Source organism: Cucurbita moschata, unplaced genomic scaffold (assembly GCF_002738365.1).
Source record: "Cucurbita moschata cultivar Rifu unplaced genomic scaffold, Cmos_1.0 Cmo_Scf00005, whole genome shotgun sequence".
In the NCBI taxonomy this organism is placed as follows: domain Eukaryota; kingdom Viridiplantae; phylum Streptophyta; class Magnoliopsida; order Cucurbitales; family Cucurbitaceae; genus Cucurbita; species Cucurbita moschata.
In genome coordinates, this window is record NW_019268521.1 from 6,789,893 (window position 1) to 6,809,265 (window position 19,373).

The 19,373-nt window shown below is 39.5% G+C and overlaps 6 protein-coding genes and 2 long non-coding RNA genes across 11 annotated transcripts in view; 4 read left to right on the forward strand and 4 right to left on the reverse strand.

Annotated features, from left to right (window-relative positions):
* Positions 1-203: 203 nt before the first annotated feature.
* On the reverse strand, positions 204-3,967 carry LOC111443360 (probable serine/threonine-protein kinase PBL21). Of its 2 annotated transcripts, none has more exons than XM_023081148.1 (7): positions 2,783-3,967; positions 2,636-2,665; positions 2,378-2,553; positions 2,082-2,271; positions 1,585-1,976; positions 1,141-1,484; positions 204-576 (listed from the first exon to the last, which is right to left on the reverse strand). In XM_023081148.1, exons 1-6 carry the CDS (start codon positions 2,844-2,846, stop codon positions 1,179-1,181), a joined length of 1,158 nt encoding a protein of 385 aa, XP_022936916.1. In that variant the 5' UTR covers positions 2,847-3,967; the 3' UTR covers positions 204-576; positions 1,141-1,178. The 2 variants fall into 2 exon arrangements, with proteins under 2 accessions (XP_022936916.1, XP_022936917.1); XM_023081149.1 differs by having other exon boundaries at positions 2,636-2,719; positions 2,783-3,966.
* On the forward strand, positions 2,987-14,076 carry LOC111443363 (WUSCHEL-related homeobox 8-like). 2 transcript variants are annotated; one of them, XM_023081152.1, is made up of 4 exons: positions 2,987-2,998; positions 12,398-12,627; positions 13,018-13,527; positions 13,714-14,076. In XM_023081152.1, the coding sequence occupies exons 2-4, from the start codon at positions 12,399-12,401 to the stop codon at positions 13,794-13,796; spliced, it is 822 nt and encodes a 273-aa protein (XP_022936920.1). In that variant the 5' UTR covers positions 2,987-2,998; position 12,398; the 3' UTR covers positions 13,797-14,076. The 2 variants fall into 2 exon arrangements, with proteins under 2 accessions (XP_022936920.1, XP_022936919.1); XM_023081151.1 differs by lacking the exon at positions 2,987-2,998 and having other exon boundaries at positions 12,280-12,627.
* On the forward strand, positions 4,107-5,937 carry LOC111443364 (DNA repair RAD52-like protein 2, chloroplastic). Of its 2 annotated transcripts, none has more exons than XM_023081156.1 (3): positions 4,107-4,287; positions 4,376-4,455; positions 5,024-5,937. In XM_023081156.1, the coding sequence occupies exon 3, from the start codon at positions 5,162-5,164 to the stop codon at positions 5,753-5,755; it is 594 nt and encodes a 197-aa protein (XP_022936924.1). In that variant the 5' UTR covers positions 4,107-4,287; positions 4,376-4,455; positions 5,024-5,161; the 3' UTR covers positions 5,756-5,937. The 2 variants fall into 2 exon arrangements, with proteins under 2 accessions (XP_022936924.1, XP_022936923.1); XM_023081155.1 differs by having other exon boundaries at positions 4,130-4,287; positions 4,376-4,480; positions 5,024-5,914.
* On the forward strand, positions 6,553-8,443 carry LOC111443365 (HMG1/2-like protein). Its single transcript, XM_023081157.1, has 8 exons — positions 6,553-6,729; positions 6,825-6,879; positions 7,062-7,169; positions 7,547-7,604; positions 7,713-7,757; positions 7,838-7,918; positions 8,008-8,100; positions 8,196-8,443. The coding sequence occupies exons 2-8, from the start codon at positions 6,833-6,835 to the stop codon at positions 8,211-8,213; spliced, it is 450 nt and encodes a 149-aa protein (XP_022936925.1). The 5' UTR covers positions 6,553-6,729; positions 6,825-6,832; the 3' UTR covers positions 8,214-8,443.
* Positions 9,783-11,364, reverse strand: LOC111443362 (putative 12-oxophytodienoate reductase 11). The gene is made up of 5 exons (XM_023081150.1): positions 11,220-11,364; positions 11,029-11,157; positions 10,822-10,952; positions 10,539-10,715; positions 9,783-10,417 (listed from the first exon to the last, which is right to left on the reverse strand). The coding sequence occupies exons 1-5, from the start codon at positions 11,342-11,344 to the stop codon at positions 9,822-9,824; spliced, it is 1,158 nt and encodes a 385-aa protein (XP_022936918.1). The 5' UTR covers positions 11,345-11,364; the 3' UTR covers positions 9,783-9,821.
* LOC111443367 lies at positions 11,904-12,253 on the reverse strand. The gene is made up of 2 exons (XR_002710483.1): positions 12,165-12,253; positions 11,904-12,090 (listed from the first exon to the last, which is right to left on the reverse strand). It is a non-coding gene; the product is annotated as an uncharacterized LOC111443367 (long non-coding RNA).
* Positions 14,077-14,250: 174 nt separating the features above from the next.
* The window catches only part of LOC111443359 (Fanconi anemia group J protein homolog), an 11,169-nt gene continuing 6,046 nt past the window's right edge, over positions 14,251-19,373 (reverse strand). The window contains exons 18-28 of the mRNA XM_023081147.1: positions 19,030-19,220; positions 17,945-17,989; positions 17,737-17,765; positions 17,534-17,655; positions 17,382-17,429; positions 16,914-17,038; positions 16,681-16,812; positions 16,531-16,592; positions 15,354-16,293; positions 15,137-15,208; positions 14,251-14,979 (exon numbers count right to left, since the gene is read on the reverse strand). Coding sequence (XP_022936915.1) covers positions 14,836-14,979; positions 15,137-15,208; positions 15,354-16,293; positions 16,531-16,592; positions 16,681-16,812; positions 16,914-17,038; positions 17,382-17,429; positions 17,534-17,655; positions 17,737-17,765; positions 17,945-17,989; positions 19,030-19,220 — 1,910 coding nt within the window. The 3' untranslated portion in view covers positions 14,251-14,835. The remainder of the gene's footprint in view (positions 14,980-15,136; positions 15,209-15,353; positions 16,294-16,530; positions 16,593-16,680; positions 16,813-16,913; positions 17,039-17,381; positions 17,430-17,533; positions 17,656-17,736; positions 17,766-17,944; positions 17,990-19,029; positions 19,221-19,373) is intronic.
* On the forward strand, positions 14,884-15,240 carry LOC111443366. Its single transcript, XR_002710482.1, has 2 exons — positions 14,884-14,969; positions 15,173-15,240. It is a non-coding gene; the product is annotated as an uncharacterized LOC111443366 (long non-coding RNA).

Below are 19,373 nucleotides of genomic sequence, written 5' to 3' on the forward strand. Positions count from 1 at the left end.
GTTTAAAAGCGAATCGGAGCATAATTCAGTAATAAATTAAATAGTTCGATCCTACCCCACACCTACGGTTAATCAATTAAGAGAACTAAAAACTTTGATTCGGGCCGAAATGGGCCTGTTGGTGGGCCCAATCCAATTATTATGGAGGGTGGCTTTTGAAAAAGGGAGTGGGATTCAATTTAGTCAAAGTCAAACCTCTAGAGTTGAGTTAGTCAAATGTCTATCACTTGCTTTCACCAAGTTTATTATCAGTTGATTACATTATATACATATATAAATTATGTGGATCATCATCATATGGGCTGGCTTCACTGCACTCGATAAGCCCATATTAAAGAAATATATATATTTTTTAATGAACTGAGAATGATGGAAATCAGAAAAGATAAGATGACGAAGGATCATCCCATGTATGAGACTAGTTGATGTAGTCCGTATTGCAGGCAAGAATCTGTATTACCTGAAATATGTGCAACGGCCATCAAAGGGGAGATAATGGCACTCAAAAATGCATGTGGATTGCTTGCATATTTGGAGTTGGCCGGGTTTTGCTAACACCATAAACTGCAAATGCATCTGCAACCAAATACATGAATGAAAGGCAACAACTCAATTCGTATTCAGATTCAAACAAAACACGAATCGAAAAGAAGAACGAACAAAGAAAGGAGACCCAAATGAACAAAAGAGCTAATATGAGGAGAGTGAAAGGAAATAATGTGTTCATACAAAGTCTATGACTGAACAAAGAACTGTTCTTCCTGAGTTTTGCAGAAAAAAGTTGCGTATTTTCTGATATGTTTGATAAGTGGGGGTTGGAGCTTTGCTCTCCTAGCACAAGGAAATCCACCCCCTTGGGGCCAGCGTCTTCGCTGGCACACCGCACGATGTTTGACTTTGATATCATTTGTAAAAGCCTAGTTTTAAAACTGTGAGGTAACAACGATACGTAATGAGCCAAAACGGACAATATCTGCTAGGGGTGGGCTTGAGTTGTTACAAATGGTATCAGAGCTAAACACCGGGTGGTGTGTTAACAAGGATGCTAGCCTCCAAAGAGGGTGGATTGTTACATTTCTATTTGTGTGGTGAATGATACTTCAATCGAGGAAAAACAATTTGAGATAATTGATTTGATACCTTCCACAGCCATACGAAGACTTGTACAGCAACCACCCTTACATGAATCTTGAATTCTTTCCACGTCTCGATGCTTGAACAGGGGAACGCCTGTCCTTTTGAGGAGATGGTTTGGAGGGACTAGGCACCTCGTCCCTCGGTTGTTCTGATCCGCAACTCTGAGAAGCCAAGTACTCAAGGGCAACAACGATATCACTGACAATTGGCCGGAACGTTGGCTGCTCCTGGAGACACATTGCAGCAATTGCAATTGCATGATGTACACAACGAAGATGGTAGCGACCTTCGAGCAGCGGGTCGATCAATTGAATGAACTTCCTCCGGTCTTTCAGGAAAGGGCGAGACTGAAACGAGGGACGGGGAAAAGTCGTTGTTAGGGGCAGTTTGTATAATATGTCATCTAAAACAACAAGCAGAGCTCAGCCACAGGAAATGAGAACTTACCCAAACAACCAGATTTTGCTCTCCTGGTTTCTTGGTGGAGTCTATAGCTTTCCTACCTGTAATTATCTCCAACAGAACTACACCAAAGCAATAAATATCAGACTTAAGGGTGAGTTTGCCACTCATGGCATACTCCGGAGCACAATAACCCTGTGTTCCCATTACTCTGGTGGAAACATGAGTGTTGTCACCAACCGGTCCTAACTTCGCGAGGCCGAAATCTGAGAGCTTTGGATTGAAGTCATCATCCAGTAAAATGTTTGCAGATTTCAAGTCACGGTAGATGACTGGTGGATTGGCTGTGCAGTGAAGATACTCAAGCCCCTGGGCTGCACCAAGAGCAATCTTGATTCGAGTGTTCCAACTCAATGGCGGTCGTTCGGGGGACAAGCCTGAAAACAAAATACAGAACCACGAAGAAAAGAACCAGCATTACAACCGATGTACATCGAAATTATCTCTAAGTTATTCTTTAGGGTAGAGATTGATAGACATACCAAAAAGATGGTTTTCCAAGCTTCCCATCGACATATACTCGTAGACCAACAGTCTTTGATCTCCATCAGTACAATAACCAATCAAGGTGACAAGATTACTATCATCTAATAAACTTAACATGAGAACTTCGACGATGAATTCCTGATATCCCTGAAGACCTTTACGGTCGAGTTGTTTAATCGCAACGAGCTGCTCGAGCAAGCAGATAACAATTGCATAAATATCAGATTCAAGTAAAAGCACATTGTGTTTTTCAGGAATGTAGGTGATAAAAAAATGAAGCAGCAAGAACAACCTGGCCTGTTCCTAATCGTCCTTTGTAAACTCTTCCAAAACCGCCTTCACCAATCAAGTTCACTTCCTTGAAGCCTCTCGTGGCCATGGCTAACTCGCGAAATGGGAAGCTTCGTGCAGCCCCACATCTCCGGTTGTTTCCATTGCTGGATTGTGATTCCTTCCCCTTTCCAATGTCTGAGCACAAATTTAAGAAGCATAAGATGAAAATCAAAAGGCCTTCAGTAATAAGAATGAGGCAGTAGGAGTAGCGATTTACCATTTGAATAGGAGTTCCCCCTCCGACTCCCTGCGAAATTTTTGCAAGTTTACAGATCCCAAAACATCGAAGATTCTTTGAAATCTGACCTCAAAATAATGTAAGAAAGAGAGAGAGAGAGCGCGTAAATTGGAACAATTACCATACCGTTGTCGATTTCGACCTTGCCGGCGTCTTTACGACGGGGACGAATGCAAGAAAACCAGCTCATATCTCCAAAATAACTCAAACCAATGATATCCCCAATTCCCAATTCAAACCTATATGAGCCTCCCCCTCCGAAACAGGAAGATTCGAAGACTAACCCTAGGGTCGGGCACGAGAAGAATCGTTAGAGAGGGAGAGAGAGAGGAGGAGGAGGAGGATATTTTAGGGAAAAAATTAATAAAATAAAGAATGTAGGCTACATAATCTCAGAACCCAGCCAAAAAAAGCAAATAAATAGGGAAATTCGATAAGAAGTATTGCCACTGCCGATCCTGATCTTTCAAACAGAGATAGATCTAAAGGGCAAAAATGAGAAAGCAAATAAAAACAAAGAATGGGTTGGCCGGAGGGCGAGGGCGAGGGCCATCGCCGGCGATTGAGTTCAGATTCCGGCGAAGTAAGAGGGAAAGAAAATTCAAGTTGAAAATAGGCTTAAAGATAGCATTTTTTTTTTAGGGTTTGAATCCGGGGGGATGGTGGGTCTTCATTTCTTTGCATTTATGGTTGTGGGCAATCGTCACAACTCGCTCTCTTCCCTCTGAATTCTTCATTCCCTTCGCCCGCATATAAACGTTCCGGTCGGTGGCCGGTCGTCTAGTTCCTGCCACCGCCCTTCATCATCACTGCTATTTACGAAACTGACACTTTCCGACCGGTTCTGATCGTGGGTTATCGTGTTGACTTTCGTTTTGGATCAGGTCAACGCCTTCACTTTAACGACGGTCGTTAAATCTTACCTGACGGAGAACTGTACAAGTCTGATCCACATCACATGCAAAGCTGATTAGAAAGTCAAATAAAATAATTGATCCATTCATCGTTTAAAAGACGGTTTCAGTTGAAAAAAGGACACGAATGTTGTTGATGAGCCAACTGGAGTGATGACATGGATATAAGCAAAGTCGTCGTGCATATGATATTGTTTAATTGAAAAAAAATAAAATAAAATAACAATCCTGTTTGGTTCTACTTCAGCATTCAATGTTTGGCTGTCTGGGGCCATGAGAAGATCTGCTCCGGCAAGGACGCAGGTCCTCTTCTTGCTCGACTTTGCTTTGTCTTCTTCTTAGTGCTTTCAATGTTTTCTCTTATGAAAGCAAACCTAACATGGATTTTCTTTGAATTTTCTTGAAAATCTGAACTTAAATCAAATGGAAGTTGGTGAAGATTCGTATAGTTCGGTCGAAGAAGGTATGAAGCTGGTCAAACTCCATTTGTACGAAGCTGCATAACAAGTTGTTACCATTTGTAAACTAAACCCAATAACTTTGTAAGCCCACTTTAAAATAAAAGCCCATTTCGAAAAAACCCTTGATCAAATAAACTTAGTTCCAGGAGGTAGGTGAGGAAGACAAAACCACGCTGCCTTACAAATTTTGATCAAGAACTGCATCAAATTTGACTCCGACGACGTGAACACATCAACATCCCGCCGTTGCCCAGAGGTGAAACTTTTGTTGGAAATCTGTAGCTTTCTGACCACTTCAACATTTGAGATATTGACGGATTTTTCTTTTCTTGAAATCATTTCAGATCTATCGAAGGAAGCTTCAAACCTGAGTGGATCTAATCAATCGGGAGCAGAATATTCGGTGTGATCGGATGAATTGAAGGTTCGGTTGATCTGTAATGATTCCGGTAATTGCAATTTAGTATAAACAATTTCAAATGGACGCGATTTACTTGTTCTGTTTGGGGCACTACCTTGTTCCTCTGTTTTGATTTTTGGTGGCTGCTAAGGGACCTTATTAGATTGCCCTAGGTTTTCACCATTAACCACCTGGCTTAGTAGTCAATAGGGAGCATGTAAATAATTAGAGAGAATGGGTTAGTAGTCACGAGCAGTGCTAATCCCTCTCTATAGTAGCGACAACTATATGTAATGGGCCAAAGTGACTAATGGTGAACTTGAGCTGTTATAAATGATATCAGAGCCCTACACCGGATCTTCAAAGGGGTGGATTGTGAGATCCCACGTCCGTCGGAAAGAGGAATGAAACATCGAAAAAGTTCCTCAATCACCAATGCAGATGTCTTTTAACCTTAATTTTCAGCCTAGTTCGCATACTTTGTCGTTGATTAGCCCACAGCTGTTGGGGCTGGAATGGTGTGTTTTGGTTGATCTTGATTGATTTTTCAGATTTGGATATTGTCTAAAATGTCTTGGTTCTTGATGTTCAGGTGTATTAAATCCTTGGGGTTGTTCTTGAAGGCGTTCTCGTGCTTGTAGTCAACTGTTCTATACTCACCCCTAAATTGCCCACATAAGTTGAGTTTAATAACAACTTAAGTCATCGTTGGTTGTCCCTGCTGTACTTCATGGTTATCTATGCCCAATCCCAGCTCTCAGGGCCCCACCTCCCTGCATTATCATCCCCCCTTCCCTCTTCCCACTCTGTTAGTGAGGTTCGCCTCCCCCTAAATTCTACCACCCCAAAACACCGCCATCTTCGTGTTGTATGCTCCAGCAGTGATAAGAAGGGAGTACCCAATTCCAACTATGTTGTGCCGCTCAATAAATCATTTTCCGCAGCTAACTCATCCTGCATCACCCGACCCCTTGCCGAGATCCTCCGGGATCTAAACAAGAGAATCCCCGATAACATCGCCCAGAAACTTCCTGAATCCGCTACTTTCATCCCTTGGTTTCATGCCAATAGAATGCTGAGTTTCTACGCCCCTGGATGGTGTGGAGAGATACGAGACGTTATATTCTCCGACAATGGAAGCGTGACTGTGGTGTATCGTGTGACTGTAAGAGGATCTGATGGAGAGGCACACCGTGAATCGACTGGAACAGTATCAGCCACCAATGGCAGTAATGAAGATCCTGTAGCTGCGGCGGAGGAAATAGCTTTTTGCAAGGCTTGTGCAAGATTTGGGCTCGGTTTGTATCTGTACCATGAAGAATGAATGAATATGCCATGCTTATGCTTATGCTTATGCTTATGCTTATGCTTATGCTTCCAACATGTATTGAATTAAAGTTATTTTGTAGAAATGGGTATAATGTAGGCCTTCAACTTTAGAAACCTCATTTCTGTGGTGAATGTTATCTGCTCCTTCGGTATACAATTGTTTACTTTTGTTGTGCACGTGCATCTCTTGTGTGCCCATATTCAAACTTTTATTTATTTATTTGTCTATTTTTGTCTATTTTTAAGGCCGAGATTTGTTAATACGGGCTTTACTTTGGGCTTCTATTGGGCTTTGGTTTCAAGCCCGAGATTTGTTAATACGGGCTTTACTTTGGGCTTTTTTTATTGGGCTTTGTTTTCAAGGCCGATATTTGTTAATACGGGCTTTTTTATTGGGCTTTGTTTTCAAGGCCGAGATTTGTTAACGCGGGCTTTACTTTGGGCTTTTTTATTGGGCTTTGTTTTCAAGGCCGAGATTTGTTAACGCGGGCTTTACTTTGGGCTTTTTTTATTGGTTTTGTTTTCAAGGCCGAGATTTGTTAATACGGGCTTTACTTTGGGCTTTATTTTAAATGCCGAAATCTGATAAGACGGGCCTTCGGAGATGCTCTTCGCCGTGGCGGGGCGGGAGTCGCACCGCCAACGAATATTAGGGAAGAAAACACAAAGAGGCGGAGAGATGGGGAAGGGCAAAAAATAATATAATGACGTGGACCAATGAAATAGGAGTGCGGAGATTATTGAGGTGGCAATAAATTTAGAATCCCGCCTAAATCCCTGCTTTCATTTCCTGGGCAATTGAATTTCCAATTTGCCCTTCTCAGGGGCATAATTATCCCTTTTTTATTCTCAAAACTCTCTCGACCCTCGTATCCCTTCTCTCCTTCTATCTCGAACGCAGGTCCGCTTCTTCCTCCCTCTTCAAACCCTAAACCTAACCTATCCTCCCTCCGGAGCTCTCTTCCTTCGGTACGTTACATTGATCTCCTTCGATTTCTCACGTAATTTCACGCCTTTTGTTTGTTTCCTCTCGAGATTTTTGCTGATCCGATCGTATACTGCAGGATTCGAAATGAAAGGCGGAAAATCGAAGTCGGAGTCGAAGAAAGCAGACACCAAGTAAGTTTTTTTTTCTTCCTCCGTGCTTTTTCTGTTGTATATGTTTATGTTTTAGTTTTGATCGGCCCTAGATCTATGAAGCCTCATTGTTGTGAATTACGTGTCCCAAAGCTAGGCGTTGACCTCTTTCTTTCTGATTGATCGTTGTCTATGGTTCCCCCCTCCTCCTCAAAATATTGTAGGCTTGCAGTGAAGAAAGGTGCAGCCAACGCGGGCAAAAAAGGAAGTAAGAAGGCAGCGAAAGATCCTAACAAGCCCAAGAGGCCCGCCAGTGCCTTCTTCGTTTTTATGTAATTTTTTAATCTTTTAATTTACTTTTCGAATTCTGAATTATTCTGCATATATTCAATTTATTTGATTTTCATGGTTGTGAAGTTTTTAAAAAAAAATGTCAACAAGGACAGATTAACGATGAACTTGATTTCCACGATTTTTTATTGGGGCATCCAACATTTGTAGCTAACGATATTCAAGTTCGTCTCAAATACCTTACGGAAACACAAGCGAATGTTAACACAGCTTGGCTCTCTACAAAAGAGATTCCTTTGATTTGTTGTGTCTATTTGCTTTACAACCTTTTTTTTTTTTTTGCAGTTTTCTTCCTGTAAATCGTTGAGTACGTATAATTATTGTGTTGTCATGTTGTTGCATTTTTTGATAATTAAAGGGAAGAGTTCAGGAAGAAGTTCAATGAGGAGAATCCGAATAACAAAGCAGTGTCTGCTGTAAGCTATTTAGCTTTCTAATAGTCGCTCTTTTAGTTTTTGACTCCATTCCAACTTTTATGGCTCTTTGTTGAAATGATCGATGATACCGACAAATGATGCAATCAGGTTGGTAAAGCTGCTGGACAGAAATGGAAATCGATGTCAGAAGCTGTACGTGATAGCTATCGTAGTATTTCTTATACTAAACCTGGTATTATAAACTCTGTCTGAATTACTGTTTATAATATCAGGATAAAGCACCTTACGTTGCCAAGGCTGACAAGAGGAAGGTTGAATATGAAAAAGTTATGAAGGCCTATAACAAGAAACAGGTATATCCTCTGTTAAAGCTTATGAAGCATTTATATTTCCGCACTGTTTTTCTTATTTGAATTGAATTCACTCCCCTTGTGAGTTTCAGGCCAGTGGAGCCAATGCTGCAGAAGAAGATGAATCTGAGAAATCAGTGTCTGAGGTGAATGATGATGAGGAAGGAGATGAGGGCAGCGAAGAGGTAATCTTTTTTATGGAGTTTATTTAAATTAGACATTATAGTGGTAATGTTTGAGCCCTAAATTAATTATATTATATTTTTCTTTATTTTTACAGGAGGACGATGACGAGTGATGAAGATGTAGATGATAGCAACGTCATTTAGGCTCTCAGTGTACTTGATCTTTCCATAATAATGGTCTGATCATTTCCTGTTAATTGGTTTTGTTATATCATGAAAATATTTTAGTATCTCCCTGTTATTTTGTTTGTGCATTCAGTTAACGGAAGGTTGTATTGGGAGATCATCTGTCTTGTACCTTACAATGTTAGTTATCCAATCCAACTATCTTTTTTTTCCCTTATGTTTCACTGAGATAGCAAGAACACTCCTCTTCACACCATGTGATAAGATGAAGATTCAATCAAATCCACCCACTAAATCTGTATTACAGTTAACAGACAATCTCTGAATTCCAGTTGGCCACCCTTAAACAGAGATCTCTCTTTTAATAAACCCAGTGCTTGTATTTTCATATCCATTTAGTCGTGTGCCGGTCATGGTTATTTGTAGGCCAAAAGCTTTTCAAGTGAACTCTGGATGGCCATGAAGGTGGGTGGGTTAGACCCTGTTGAACTTGGAGTGTCGATATCATTTTTACCCCTTCAGGTTGTTTAATGTTTGATTAGGGGTGTTTAATGCTTGTTTGGACAACAATGGGCATAGGGTTGACCTTGTGCCCAAGTAAGAACTCCATCCGAAGTTACCATGTGAAAATCATCCATTTTGAAAGTTTGGTGCTGTCTTCACGGCTTCTAAAACTATAGTGCTCATCTGACCGACCGATGGCTTTTTGGGAGTCTCTATTTAAGCAAGCTATTTCCACACTTAAAAGCCATTAGCTCTCTAGCTTTGGTGGTTCTCTCTTTTTCATTTTACACCGTATACATCAATTCTTAGATGGGGATCTCATTTAAGTGGCTCGCCATCACATCACTCATGTTGATCTTGGCACATAGCTTTTTCATGTGGTCATCAAAGAACCAAATATTGATAGAACCTCCTGAAGATATTGCATTTGATCTTTGATGTCAACTAGTCACTTGACGTGGGACTGACTTAATTGTTTTATTGTGGACTTGTTTATTGAATTTTTTTCGGGAGCCAACTTGGCTATGATACCAATGGTCACAATTACACTTTCTTGAAATATTTGCAAGCGATAGTGCGTCACTCGTTCTCATCATTGAGTGAGTCAAGCCAATTCAAATTCATGTTTTTGTTGGCTAGATGATGTTTACCTAAGTCATTGACCTCGTTTTGATAAGAAGGTTTTAGAAAATGGGAGTAAAATTTTTTTTAAAGCAATGTTATAAGCTAGCAAGCAAGAAAAGGCAATACAACGATCTAGATAATATGGCGACTAGTCATATCTTCTAATAGCACATTTTGAGACAATTCAAGTCTATTCGTGTAATTATGATCAGTGCCAAAACTGTCCTATTCTAAAAATTACAAGCTAATACAACAAAAAAGTAATAAAAAAATACAACATATATATACGAGGGTTTGACATGACATGTAATCACATGCAACACTCCGTGGACAAAAATGACCGTGACACATACATTATTTCCCTCGCTAACTTTTATATGATATTATTTTCATTTAAGAGATGAAGTCCCTCTGAAAACTTACAAGTCATCATCAAACCATCATCTTGTTTCATGACCAAATGGCTCTCAATGCATTTCAAGAAAAGGATAGTCAGTGTAGCCAATTACAGGGTCATGAGTGTAGAAAGTACTACGATCGTACTCGTTAAGGGCAGCACCAAGTTCAAATCTTATAGGCAAATCTGGGTTCGCCAAAAACAACCTCCCAAAAGCAACAAGATCAGCACCGCCATTTCTAATCACTTTCTCTCCCTCCTCCTCCTCGTATCCGCCAGCCACAATGAACGTTCCTTTAAACGCCTTTCTCATCGCCAACAAACTTCTTCCTTCACCTTCCCTTTTCTCAAACTGAGTTACCATCCTCGGCTCGATCATGTGGCAATACAATATCCCATATCTGTTCAAGGATTTGCACATGAACTCGCCTAGAGCTTCGGGATCAGAGTGGCCGCAGTCATTGTAATTGGCGAACGGCGACAGCCGAATTCCGACTCGGTGCCCGCCGATCTCTTCACTCACAGCATTCACTACTTCCAGAGCAAATCTGCAGCGGTTTTCTAAACTTCCTCCATATTTATCATCCCTTCTGTCGTTCACTTGGTCTTTGAGAAACTGATCGATTAAGTACCCATTGCCGCCGTGAATCTCAACTCCGTCGAAACCTGGTTCGTTTTGATTAATGATCAGAGTTTCCATGTGGGATTTGGATAATTTCAATTGGGTCGTTTCCTTTTTCTTATAATCATTAATAATAAGGTAGTATAGATCAAATTTTCTTCTTACCAGCTTCCATGGCATTTCTGGCTGCAACCCTGTAATCGTTGACCACTTGAGTAATCCCCTCCGCCGTTAGTGGCTGAGGAGGGGGATATTCCGGTACTGTGCTTCCGCATATATCTTTCTCAGTCGCTGGTGGCTTGTCCGTACACGATATTGGAGGATCACCATTTGGCTGAAAAGCTATGACACAACCGAGAGAGAGTTAAATAAGGGTCCTTTCGATGATAACCTTTTTACTTGAACCAGAGTTTGTACCGAAATTTAGAGTCAAGAATCCGAAGCTTACAACGATAGGAAACTCTTCCAGCATGCCACAGCTGACAGAAGAAGATGCCACCTTTGTCATGAACAGCCTTCACTATTGGCTTCCAAGCTTCCACATGCTCTGTTCTCCAAATTCCAGGAGTGTTTGGGTACCTTCAAACATATACATTCAATTCAATTGGCAGAGTAAAGAAAAGCCCCCCAAGGAAGAAGAAGTTAAATTATGTACCCTTGAGCAGTTTCAGAGATTCCAGAGGCTTCTCCGATCAAGAAACCGCCCATGGTCGCCCTCTGAGAATAGTACAGAGCGGCGTGCGGTTGAGCCGTGAAATTGTAGAGTGGGGCCAACACAATCCTGAAAGAGCAAAATGAGAAGTCTAAATTCAAGGCCAAGAACATTCATGATGTTTTAGAACAGCATGGGAAAGAGAGAAGCGTCCCATGTCGTAGGGAGACAGAAGGGTCGGTGGCTGCTGAACTTGGCTGCCGCCGTCGGATCGGAGTTCGGGGGTTGCCGGGAACGAATTAGTTTGTAAAGAAGTCATATTGGTATCATGTGGCCTCCAACGTGGGTAACTAATGAGTGTTGTTTATTTGTAGGAATGGAGATAAGTTATTTTAGGAACGTGGCCCAAACTAATAGATGCCACCAACACTCCATTAGCCATATTGACTAGAAGCCAGGAAGATTCCCAACTTTTTGAATGAATAGCGTACACCAAAAAACTTCTTTAATAAATTGAGAATTAGAAGATTAGTTCCACGACTGATGATTTATTTATTTATATATATATGAACCGCAAGAAAGAAGTAAGAAGAAAAGAAAAAAAGAAAACCAATTATAAAGATATTCAAAGTTTGCACTTTTATGTCAAAATCAAAATTACAATATTGTCCTTGTTCCACTTTCCTCTTAACATTTTAAAACCAATTTTGAAATACAAATCCACTGGAACATCAGATAAAAGTCCGTGGGGCAGGCCTACCATCAACTGAAGAGAGAAGGAGAGGGCCTAATGGTCATTTAACAAATTAATTTGGTCACCACTCACATCCCCACCCTTTAAATATGGCATTATTTAATTAATTTATCAAAAAATATAATAAGAGGAAGAAAATCCCTTTGATTACGTTTCCAGAAAAGGTTAAATTTTCAGTCGGCAGTTTCCGCAGAAAAAAATGACCAAACATTTTTCTTTGTTTAAACTCTAAAAATACCAACGTTGCATGGAATTGGAATATTCAACCACGACAACCGAAGCCATTGGTTCGTGGATTCCACGCGCTTCACCTGCGAGTAGAGGGCGGTTAATATTAAAGAGACATTGCCGTCGTGGCAAAGCAAAGAAAAGATGAAGAACAAACCGAGATTTCCTTCGGAAGACCCGCCGCGACCCGCGGAATTAGTGATAGAGTGCGCGTCCGACGTGGCATTTTTTTTTTCCGTTTTGTAAGGTCCTATCCAGTTCTTCTGTGCTGCTTCCAATTGAGTGCTTTCCCCCCTTTTTGCTTTGCTTTAAGTTAAGAGGAGAAATGGAAATGGAAATGGCCAAATGAGACGTAGAACAACGCACCCAGAAGTTGCAGAAGAAGAGAATGATGGAGTGGCAGAACCAGCAGCAGCAACAGAACCAAACTGAGCAATTGCAAATGCAAATGCAGGTGGAGCAATTGAGCAACGCCGCCGATGGAGTTGGTGGCCTCTACGTCAAGGTGATGACCGATGAGCAAATGGAGCTCCTAAGGCAGCAGATCTCTGTCTATGCTTCCATCTGTGACCAACTTGTCGAGATGCATAAGGCAATCACCGCCCAGCAGGACCTTGCCGGTCTCTCTCTTTTTCTCTCTCTTTTCCTATCTTCCTGCATTACTCTTCTTATTCATTCTCTGTTTCTTCATTCGTTTGGACCTACAAAAACAGTTCTCTGTTAGATCCACTTGTTGTAGTTGTAGAGTAAGAATAAGTCTGGGTTTGAGAAACTATCCTCCTCTGTTCTGTTCTGTTGGTTGATTAAACTTTAATATTACCTGTTCTGTTAAGATGCTGCAAACGAGAACTGTAAGATTAACCGTGGCCTTGCTGTTCGTTTCATCATCAGAACCATCTGCTTGTGTTTCCTGTTTTTGATCCCTTTGATGCTCCAACATGACTGGAGAAATAGACTCTTTAGGAAAATAACTTTGCTCCTTGACAACTTCAATGTTTTCTGGTTTTCAGGAATGAGGCTTGGGAATCTTTACTGTGATCCAATAATGGCTTGTGCTGCTGGTCACAAGATAACTGCTAGGCAGCGGTGGACGCCCACACCTGTGCAGCTTCAAATTCTTGAGCGGATTTTTGATGAGGGCAATGGGACCCCAAGCAAGCAGAAGATCAAGGATATAACTCTACAGCTGATACAATATGGTCAAATTTCAGAAGCAAACGTTTATAATTGGTTTCAAAACAGGAGGGCTCGTTCAAAAAGAAAGCAAGCAAATTCAGTACCAAATAATGCAGACTCAGAACCAGAGACCGAAGTCGATTCTCCAAAGGAGAAAAAGACAAAACCAGAAACCTTACAAGATTATGAACATTTTGTTCCGAAGTTGAGCAACGTGTATCCTCAGAGATCTGAATTAGGTGCTGAAATCCTTTCCTTTGACACACAAACGAATAAAGGGGAGCCCATGTTTCAATCTTTTGGATCTGGTCATATCAGTCAGATGACCCCAACACAGAATCATAGTATGTCACTCTGTCTTTCCTAATGTTCTACATTTGAGCATTTCTCAAATTTTCTTCATCCAAGCATTTCGTAATGCAGCAATAAATATTTGAGCATGCCGAATCAAACATGAAGATATGCATATTTGAGTGCCCCCTCATCTCTGAATAACTTGCTACTTTCTAATTCAATTTGTCAATGTGCAGGAAATAATATGTCAAATGAAAAAATGAACGTACCGGACTACTCTCCTTACTCTCCTTGTGAAGGATATCACTTGGTTGAGTGATGCCTCCGACATTCCGCAGATCTGCTAGACTGCTTGCACCGAAGCTCATCCTAGAGGAATGTGCGAACCACAACTGACATAGTAAATATTACACTGCATGTAAAAGGAAATCAAATTTTGAAGATGCCTGTGAGGCAATTTATATACGTGGATATGAATGATATAGCTTACAGTACTGAACGAAACCAATTTTTGAAGGATTTGATTACATACGTTACTTGGTATAAATTGTGTATTCCTGCAATTTTAGTTATTTGCTTGATTGAGCACGAATGATGATTAATTTTGTACCTGATTCGTAACGGACTGTCGACTCATCTAGTTCCTGCAGGTCATTATAGACAAAATGGTAAAATCATAACCATTAAACTAATGATGGAAATCGACCCACTTGTATTTTAGTCATCTCCCTGAGAAGACTCCAAGAAATGCAAATGATGCTGTAAAACTCAAATAGATCTAAAGTTCTGCTGATGAATTAACTAGCCAAATGGCTAGAAAATAGTTCATGATGCAACTTCATCCAAAATCCTGATCAATATTCACGGAAAAAGTTTTTTATATCCCCTTGAACTAAAATGATCATACACGAGATCCTGAAGTTATACCCGTAACACTAAGTTCACTAAATTTCCAATTTGAGTGCAACCATACCATCAACAGGCCACGGAAGTTTTCTAACACTATAGATAGTTGGGGATCTACAATGCTATCCTATCTCTAAAACAGCATGACAGTGTGACAAAACCATCATGCAGAAACTATACAGAGGACTTTACAACCCGGAAATAAATGATCGAGATAGATATGCAGTAAACTTTACAATTGTAGTGTAGATGAACATAGATTAAGAGGTTCTTTCTCCAGACACACTGACACTTCCACGTTAGCTGCATTCCTTGAATGGTGAATTTGACCAATCAAAATGGCCCAGATCTCCCATTGTAACCCTAGGTACACAAGCAGACAATTTTATTGGTTTCGACTGCAACACTGGTTAAATTAGGCCAAGCAGAACAACTAATCTTCGTGAATATTTCTATGAAGTTTCCTTCCGTCTGACTTTCAATTTTGTAGACCTCCATCCTCCTGAGGTTAGCGGCCCAGGGGAGTACGAAAAATTTTCAATGGGTTCCATGACGGCCGACTTATTCTTGGCTGAGCTACTAACAGGTAATATTTCCTGCAATAGAAGGAACGAGCCATCATACTGATTTCAATTCATGCTACAGTAACTGGTTAATTGAGTTTCATTTCTCATCAAATTCTCCTCTACCAAGTTTACTTTTCCCTATTCGTATACGAATCACCTTCATATGATAAATTATATTACAATCTACCTTGTTTACTGAAGCCTTCTCTGTATTTGCTTTTAGGTCTTGGATCTCCAAACGCTCCAGGTAAAACATCACCTGCAAAATGATGGGCAAAGAGAAATGAAATTTAAAAAAGAAAAGAAAAATGTGGACAAAATTATCACAATAAAGTTCGAGATGTTGAACTACAAAAAATCCATATGCATCTCATGAAATTTTAGAAAAATTGAATTACACGTACCTTATCAAGTAACTGAATATTTGATGCATCAGTTGCCATGATCTGTACACCAATACAGTTGTCAGTGCAACAGAAGGGGCAAAAGACAGAATTGAATACACAACCATCCTCCTCACTCCAGATACCACGTCCTGAACCTTTTGAAGACCTAACTAGGAGCCTCTGGTTAACAAATAAGATGTCTGTCATAACAACCGGTATATTTGTTGGCAAATTGGCATTTTGAGGTTTTAAGCTTTCCTTATATGTCGATATTAAGTGTGTTTTTGATGATACTGTAAATGAGCACGATAGATATAAATGGTTCTCCGGACGACCCAGTGGGTTTCTACAAAGTGCACAAGATAGATGCAACTTTTTGTCCATTGGAAGGCCGGCAGACAGACAAACAGGAAGGGTGTCATTTAGATTGAGCACTTGGGGAACATTTGAACTCTTAGACTTCCCTTCTGTGAGAACAATCTCATAACTAGAATCTTTTGGGCTATTTAAACTGCCGCTAATTATTGAGCTTTTGTCCAAGCTGTTGCATTTGGGGTTTTTGGTTTTGGGATCATCAACAAACTCTTCTTGAGCAAGTTTGGTAATAGTTAAACCCATAGACTTCCTCCTTTTTTGGGTATGAGAATTTACACTCATATCCAAAGACTCTGTTTCTCGTGCAAAGCTGTAGGCATTTGCAGCAACATTTCTTTCAGGAGTATGTAGCATTGAAGTTTCGGATGTAAGAGGAGTTCTTGTTGATTTCGTAAAACATAAAGAATGGTTAGAGAATTGATCGGGAAACTCAGAGTAGGCCTCAATTATGGTTGAAGTCGATCGCTCATCTTTGGAGTCTCCTGGACTAGGGATGCCTCCAACATCAACACAAGGAGTCTCCTGCACAATTGGTGAATCTGGAACTTGAAGGTCGGTTGCCATAGATAGAAACTCATGGTTCCTGCAAAAACCAGTGGTTCAAGACCATTGCAAATGAAAAATACATATTGATTGCTGTGTAGGGAGATAATAAGAACATCAAATTTATAGAGGTATTAACTGATCATCTGCCTGATTACAGTTCCTGTACAAATGTTCTTAGTTATACAAATTATATACCAACATGGAAAAGCTAATAAATTCTCATTTCTTCGTAGGTCATGCCATAAAAAATATAAGCAAGGGGATCCATATTTACCTCGTATCTGTTTCAACACTGCACTCCAGATCAATTATACAGTTTTTAGGATCCTCATGAACCTGAGAGAAGCTTGAGCGTCAAAATCACATTGAGATTTCAATTATAAAAAAAAAAACAGGTATCATACGTCATTATTGTAGTACTAACTTTCTGCCCACAATAGGTTTTGTCAAATTTCTCTATCTTCTTTCTTCTAAAACTACCAGGGTCTGTAAGAGTAATGTGCTCCTCATTCTCAAATTTCTGCAAGTCACTTTCTGTATTCTTGCTAATGCGCTCCTAAAGTGAAGACAACAATAATGTACTATGGTTCATCAGCTGACCAAAGTATGAAAAGGAAGAAAATAGCACAGAAGAAGCATGGGAAATATGTTCCAGACCTTAATGTCGCCGAAAAAGGATTTTAGGCCCTCCATAGACTGTTCGAAGTTATCAAATTGTTTAATGGATTTTCTTAGCCACTTTGAAATGTATGCCCTGTTCCTCTCTTCCTGAAAACGCTCATCTGTTTGACCAAAAAAGGAAAATGTGAAAAGCTATGGGAGATTTGAGTATTAAATAAGCTTATGTGTCTGCAAAAGAATTACTTTAAGAATGACAAGAAAACTTTAGATTTATAAATATGAGTATATAGCAAAAACAATATCGAAACCATAAAACTAGCTAAAATGTTACAGCCAAGGAATGGCAGCTTCCATGCAAGTTTTGAAGGACTTCTGCTCTAGTTAAATATGTGGATTTCTTCCTCTACCCCGCACAAACAACCATATATGCATACATACAAAATTAGTGACCAGAGAATCTCATATTATTTAGAGGCAATGGACAAGTGAAATTAAAGCAATTACCTAATAGGACAATGGCACCATAGTCAAACTTGTGTCGAATACAGCGTCCTACAGAAAGAAATTGTTACAAAATATAAAAAGGTTATTTGCATGATGCCACTCCACATATGCACATGAAAATGATAAGTAATGAGAACAGCTACAAGGCATACCTGCAGCTTGATTTAAAGCTCGGAAGGCCTGTTGACAATACCACTCATTTCCACTTAAAAGGTTTTTGGATAGTTTATATGTGTCATTGAACTTTTTCTTTAATGAAACTTGAATATCATTTCTGGAAGGAATTATAAATAAATAATCAGAATATAACATTATATACTATTTTCCAAAAGTAAAGGAAGGATGAAGTTCTTACATATTTGGAAATGGAATACCAACTATTATCTGAATATGTTAGTTAAGACCTTCTATGAATAAATACATAAAAAGAAAACATTCAACTTGACAGACACCGACTTTATGATATATAGCTATAAGTCCAATTCGCTCATTAATATGACAATGGACATAAGGCACTCCCAAACACAAGGAAAGAAGATGTTGTTTAAAAGAAGAAAGGATACAACCACTCTAGCATTATCATCAGAAAAGTCTATTCCTTCTGAAACCTGCACACAACAAGGCAATTTAGGATACGCAAAATAAACCCTTTTTCTTTATAAGAAACTGAACTTCTCAAAGAGAACTTTCAAGGGAAAGTTCCATCATAAAATCATCTTACTGGATTCTTTTTTAATAAAAACTTGTTGGATCATTAAATGTCATAGTTTTCTTTCCAGAACCAGCAACTTCCACCTATTGGATCATTATTGAATGAAGTTCTTACATATTTCTTAATAAAGGGAAAAGAAAAGAAAACACATGAGGCACGCCAAGGTATACGCCTCAACTAGAGTGCCTTGCCTCATGCCTCTTGGCATCCTCAACAAGAACTGGACATGCCATGTAAATCAATGTTTCTTCCTCTCCTCGCCTCAAATCTGTGATTTGGAGTCTATCATAGAGTAAAGTTAATGGTTTGGGCCAGCAGTCCACGATGCCTTAACATGGAAAAGTCCCCTAAATGAATAAATGCCTACAATGCTACAACTAATAATCAATATCACTGAAGCTCATGTCCATTCAACCAAATAGTGGACTGCTATAAAAAAGTATGATGCAGCAACTCTTAGCTCAGATACATGATACATAGCAGGGTTTAAAGCAAACTTCAGAGCTTGGTGAAACTTGAAAAGAAGATGATATGTGGGGGCGTGACAGAAATATTAGGAACGGAAATCTAGTCTGGATCTCTAATGCTACCATCATATCAAATTGTATAAATATGACATTTGGAGAAATTTTAGGCTGCCTTATTAAATTAAGAGATTCTAGGTATTTAATACTAGTACCGTTTACTACAGCCTCTAAAAAAACAATATTACAGTTTACCATCATGCGCAAAAGAAGCATCAAAGTTAAAATTTCATCAGGCTATATCAGTTTAGGCAACAGCATGTCAAAAATTTCACGGGTGTTTATCTTTCAAACTGGAAACTGTATATCAACACTCATGGTTGTTTTGGGTCATAGTGTTACAATAAAACATGGTGTTGCCGTAAAGAAACAAGGAAAGTAATTGAATTTTAAGTAATCAAATGGAATGCACCTTTCCTCGAAAAACTGCAAAGAGTGCTGCACCTTCCTTGGGATTTTCACAGCCAATCACATACGGGTGATTGGGTTTAACCTTTTTACCTCGCCTCTTCTTCTCGACTACGAAGTTATCACCAAGACGTATGGTATCATAATATCCTTTCAAAAGGGAATCAAAATCCTCTTGAGTTCCTCCCCTTGGCTCTATATGAAACAATTGAAATCATTCTTAACGCAACACACAAAAAGAAAAAAGAAAATATAGGCATGCAAGCAATGTAAAATAATTCAACTCATCTTAAATTAAAAAAAAAAAAAAAAAAAAAAAACTATATACCAACAGAGAGAATATAAACT